Consider the following 5,723-nt stretch of genomic DNA (forward strand, 5'->3'; position numbering starts at 1 on the left):
CCAGATAAAACTAGAACAAGAGACTGACTCAACATGCAATATGTTGATCAATTACGCTTCTCAAGGTTGGCCGGAGAAAAACCAGATAGTACCATCCTGTTTACCCTTTTGGCCTCTAAGATATGAAATCTCCATACAGAATGGCTTGTTAATGAGAGGAAACCGAATAATCGTGCCAAATAGGCTACGACAAGAAATATTGGGCAAAATCCATGAAGGGCATATGGGAATTAATAAATGTCGAGCTTTAGCGAATTCAGCAGTATACTGGCCTGGCATTAGTAAACAAATAGAGGAATTAGTTCGGGACTGTCCTTCATGTATACAGGAAGCTAAAAACTGTTCTGAACCTTTGAAACCAACTAGTTTTCCTCAGAGACCATGGGAAATTGTAGCTATGGACTTATTTAAACTCCATGCAGAATGGTATTTATTAGTTACAGATTTTTACTCACGTTATCCAGAAGTGGCAAAACTGGATAGTTTAACATCAAAAGAAGTAATTTTACACTGCAAATCAATTTTTGCCAGACATGGAATTCCAAATGTTGTAAGATCAGATAATGGACCACAGTTTGAAGTTACTAGAACAGCAGAGTTTCAAAACTTTGCAAAAGTATACGGTTTTAAGCACATTACTTCAAGTCCAAGATATCCTCAAAGCAACGGTTTTGTTGAAGCAGCAGTGAAGATAATTAAATTAAGATTCAAAAAGTCTAAAGATCCTTACTTGGCTTTATTGAGTTATCGGACAACACCTTTAAAGAACGGCTACAGTCCTGCTGAATTGTTGATGGGGCGTCGACTACAGTCAACCTTACCTTTAGCAATTTCACTACTTCAACCAAAGCTAATAGAGAAGGAGATATTGGAAGAAAAAGAAGAGAAAAGAATAGAAAGACAGAAAAAGGATTATGATCGGAGGCACAATGCTCATGAATTGAAACCAATACATCCGGGTGACAAGGTATGGATAACTGATAGGAAGGCTGTTGGAACTGTACAGAGAAAAGCTGAATCACCAAGGTCATACTTTGTTAAAGAAGGCAAACAAGTGCTTCGACGGAATAGGAAACATTTGATTCCAGGATCTAAACTACAGATTCCACCGCTAAACGATGATTTAGAGGAAGCTCTTTCAGAAAGAGATAACAGAAGGAACTTACCAGAAATAACGGATCCAGATCCTACAGTGTTAACTCATAAGAAGGATGTATCTTCAAAAACTGTTGTGACTCGCTCTGGAAGAATTGTGAAAGCTCCCAATAGACTAAATCTTTAAAGGGGGGAGATGTGGCATCAGCCAGATTAACTGTAACTGTGTACTTACTGTTTAGTTTCAGTTTGTGTTTGTGTATCTCGTTAAGTTATTATTAAATGTGTTTGCGAGATGCTAGATCCTGCTCGTTTATTTAATATGTACTGAAATAATACATAACAACACACTTAAGCAGTATTTTCCAACTGAGCAAACCCTGTACAAAAATAAAATATAACCCTAATAAAATAAAAATTTTGATTGTTTTAATAATCATTTTTGCCAAAACAAAGTACTAAACCGTATTTTCTTACACAAAAAAAATTTTTTTTTTCCTTTATCAAAAAATAATTGCTTTGAGGAAGTAAAAACCAAATATGCTCTTCATCCAGTACACAACGCTTTCTGAAAATTTAACATTTGTTGTTGTTGCCAATTGACCCAGTTGACCCCGTCAGACCAGATCAATAAATCCGTTGTCATCTAGAAAGTCAGAAACCAAAAGGGGAGAGGAATGAATGTCGTTCCAGTTCAGCCCAAGTGTTCAAGAAGTGCTCAGGTGATGCCTAGTTTTGTTGGCATTTAGGGCAAAGAGGAAAGATCTGCTTTTCTTTACTTTCACTAACAGCCTTCACTGCCAGCTTTAACAATACGGATTTTTTAGAATTTACCAATGCAGTGCATTATCAAAAATATATTGTATATATAGTAACATACATTTATTTTTTAAAGTGGTACTATTTAAAAAAAAAATTTTTTTTCGATTTCGAGCATACATGATTATACTCATTCACCTTGAAAGTCCTTCAGACTTTCTCAGATTTAGTAAAGATTTTTAAGACTTGCATTGTGATAAATTAGTTTCCGTTGCACAGGGGGCAGAGGGAAGAAATGAAGGGATGTAGCCCCTTCTACGATTATATTTTTCACCCAATATTTGTGCAATTAAATTTACAATTAAGAAAAATTAAAAAAAAAAAAATTTGTCCGAAATCTTTAAAAAAATTTGTCTATTTCAAGCGAGCTTTCCTTGATGAAAACAACTACCAAATCATCCCTCACTAATCCCCCCTGCAGAAGAAATATGCTTCCCCATTGCTGACCGAGGGGAAAATTCCTTGCTTTAAATGTCACTGCGATAAAGAAAAAAAAAACTAAACAGTGTAAAAAAAATAAATAAATACCGTTTAATGAAACTAAATACCACAATAATAAGTGAGACAATTCGAATTAAGGTTAAAATTGTAAGTTCGAATTAGCCATTTTGTGACCTTCTAATAATTTCATTTTTATATATATAGAGAGAGAGGGGGGGAAGCCCCCCCCCTCCTCTTAAGACTGCTATCGCATGTAGGAATATTTTATTTTTACTTACATTAAAAATAAATCACTTATGATTTTTGTATAATCAAATATTGAACCCTGACATTTCTTTTTCATACAATTAATCAGAATCTAAGAAAGTAGATAAAGCATTAACCCTTTCCTGTTAATCGTCTTTTTAAAAGTACGGCTCCTCTTATACACACTTGTTTCTTAGCTGGGATTTATTTTTCCGCAAAAATAAACTTTCTACAATTATTTATACAGGAGAGTGCGCACGCCTTCCAATGAGGTTAACCGGGTTCGAATCCCAGCGAAGACTGTTCGATTCGAATTTTGCACCCAGCTCGTACCGACCACAGTGCTGATGTAAAATATCGTCAGTCAGGGGTAGACGGACCATGAGTCTTCTTGCCGTCTGACTAACCATGGGAGGTTCTCATGATTTTCCTCTCCTTATAACGCAAATGCAGGTTAGTTCCATCAAAAAGTCATCAGCGAAGGAAAATTTCTTCCAATACTTTATCTAGGAGTCCCCTTGTCTTTTGGATTGGATTCAAAATCACAAGGTCACGGAGTTGAACATTGGTAGTCATAAATTTTGTCACATTTTCTAACTATTCATGTTTTGAGTTTCTTCTTGTTTGTGGATTTTTCTTTACGGCTGCCTCGTCGTAACTCTTCTTTTTGAAATTGTATCTATTTTCATGGGCTTTGGACAAACACTGGTTCTCTTCATCATCACAATATATTTCGTACCTTTTTTCAATGTCTCTCTTTTTTTTGTTTTAATTCATGTCTCGCCTATTATATTTGAACACTCAAACTCCTAAATTCTATTTTCTCAGTAACTACTTTTGTTAATTTTATGATTTCACTAAATTCCTTGAGGCCTTCTGGTTGGAGGCAGGGAATCTGGATCTTCGTAACGTCGCGGGTAGGAGCGCGCGCGGTGCCTAACCAACGTCAACCAGGGTTTTCCCTGTAGTTTCCCTTGGCCATTTTTACAAGTTGCCATGGATGGCCATCAAGCCTACCTTTTAGAATCCTCGTTTTCTTTTGTTGAAAGGTCAACACGCACTTAGAGTCTACAGTATTCTCCGGATGGCCCCTAACGGGGGCGGGACGGGGTTAAGTTTTGATTGGTAGTCATAAACCCAAAATTGGGTCGGCTGTTCAACGACGATTATAAAATGAAATTTTCTATTCAAATATATTTCAAGAATGTGGCACTATAAACTCGTGTATTTCTCTATCTGTTGGCAACACTTAGAGTTATTATTCATTTTGTTGGATTGTCTGAAGAAATAATTTAAGTAGTGTTAAAAAAAATTAGTTATGCGTTAAGTATTTCTTTAGATTCATTTTGTTGTTTTAACCTTTTGCAATGTGAAGTCGCCTCTGAAGTGTCATCAACAGTCTACATTCTAAGATTTAAAAACAATTATACATTAATTAGAAACCACATTGTATTAAGGTATTTTAAAAATTAGATTTAAAAAAAATACTGTATTGCATATTTTAAAAGATTTAGTACTTATACAGAGATGCCAACTGCACCGGATTCAACAAAATATTCGAAGAAACGGTGAGAAATACCAAATAATATAAAGCTAGAAGAATTTTAGTTAATTTTGCTAACTTTTTAAACACTGCTTAGCTTTACCTAGTCCTGGTGGGGCAATTTATCTGGGCCTACTTATCCTGAATTTAAGTTCAGTTTGCGTTGAGTCTTTACGGTCAACAAGCAGTCAGGTAACTGTATATACACTTCAAGCACTGTGCTTGAGTAGCTAAAAATACATGGAAATAATAAAAGCAGCTTGCTCTAAACTAGGTCTGCTTAAAGAAATTTAATTGTAGATGAGTAAAAAAAGTATCAGTATGAGGAAACGCCTGGAATATTCAGTTGATCGATTTCAGCAGTTGTGATTTTATTTTGTAGAATTTTTACTTTTAGAACTGCGGTTTAGGCAGAAGTTTCAAAATTAAATCTGCAGTTGAAGCTATGAGAAGATTTGAAGTTCAGAACTATTATATAAACAAATACATTTATATTTGTTTTTATTTATTTCAAACAAATAAGAGTAACTTATAAAAAAGCATTATAAGAATTTCAATAAAAAATATGGCTAAAATTTATATTTATACTCTTTACAGGTGTTTTATTATTACCCGTGTTGAACAGCCGACCCAATTTTGAGTTTACGACTACTAATGTTCCATTCCGTAGTCTTGTAATTTAAAACCCAATCCAGAAGATAAGGGAACTTCTGGATCAGTACCCCCCAGAGGTATTGAGTTATGGGAATTTGGAGGACAATGTGACCCCGACAGATTTAACGTGCACCAGTCACCATTTAATACACGGGGATTCTTCAGCCAGCTAGATTTGAACTCCAGTTCTCACAAACAAGAACGTCCTACCAACCTGGTTATCCCGTCCCTTTGCAGGTGTTGTGTTAAAAATGAGCTCTGCACAGTAGACAATAGTTGCTTACACATTTTGTTATTCTATGTCTCTTGGATGGATAGAAAGTACAAACTCTGCTTTTGTTCGCCGCACTTACAGTCGAGTTTTCTGTTAGCTTTTCAAAATTAAAAATATCTTCAGTGTTTATTTTTACATAACTAAGCATTCAACTGTTAGACGACAAATACCGCAAACCTCACAAAGTAACTAATGTACAGCCATGTTTATTACCTTCGGATACCTGATTTTACTAGCTATCAAGGTACTGTGATTGCAACAGATACATCACGACGTTGCAAGAGTCGGTAAACTACTAGACGAATGTTTAATTATCTGGGGTTAAAGTAACACATACTTTTTAAACCATTTTTGTTACCAATTTTAGGGATAATAGGAAGAATTTTTAAGTGTTTGAGTACATGGTTATGTATAATAAGGCATCACATGCAAAGAATTGTAAGGTTTTCAAAAACTATGAACAATAACAATTGTTTGTGTGACAATAATTGATTTTTTTTTATCGTTGAGATTATGATGAAGAATAATTAAAAATATTTCAATCAGCATAATGTTAACAAAATGCATAGACTCATAATTCTCCTACATGCCTTTGTAACTTTTGTAGAAGAGAAATAATTTCTACGGAATTCAAAAGCACAAAATGCAATA

The 5,723-nt window shown here is 34.8% G+C and overlaps 1 protein-coding gene across 1 annotated transcript; it reads left to right on the forward strand.

Moving 5' to 3' along the window:
• The first annotated feature begins 40 nt into the window (after positions 1–40).
• On the forward strand, positions 41–1,282 carry LOC122271738 (uncharacterized protein K02A2.6). The gene has a single exon (XM_043054027.2). It carries the CDS (start codon positions 41–43, stop codon positions 1,280–1,282), a length of 1,242 nt encoding a protein of 413 aa, XP_042909961.1.
• The last annotated feature ends 4,441 nt before the right edge of the window (positions 1,283–5,723 follow it).

The sequence above is a fragment of the Parasteatoda tepidariorum genome, chromosome 5, assembly GCF_043381705.1.
Source record: "Parasteatoda tepidariorum isolate YZ-2023 chromosome 5, CAS_Ptep_4.0, whole genome shotgun sequence".
In the NCBI taxonomy this organism is placed as follows: Eukaryota; Metazoa; Arthropoda; class Arachnida; order Araneae; family Theridiidae; genus Parasteatoda; species Parasteatoda tepidariorum.

Excerpts from the sequence above, each read along its gene's own strand:
- LOC122271738 (XM_043054027.2), top strand. The coding sequence starts at position 41 with ATGTTGATCAATTACGCTTCTCAAGGTTGGCCGGAGAAAAACCAGATA.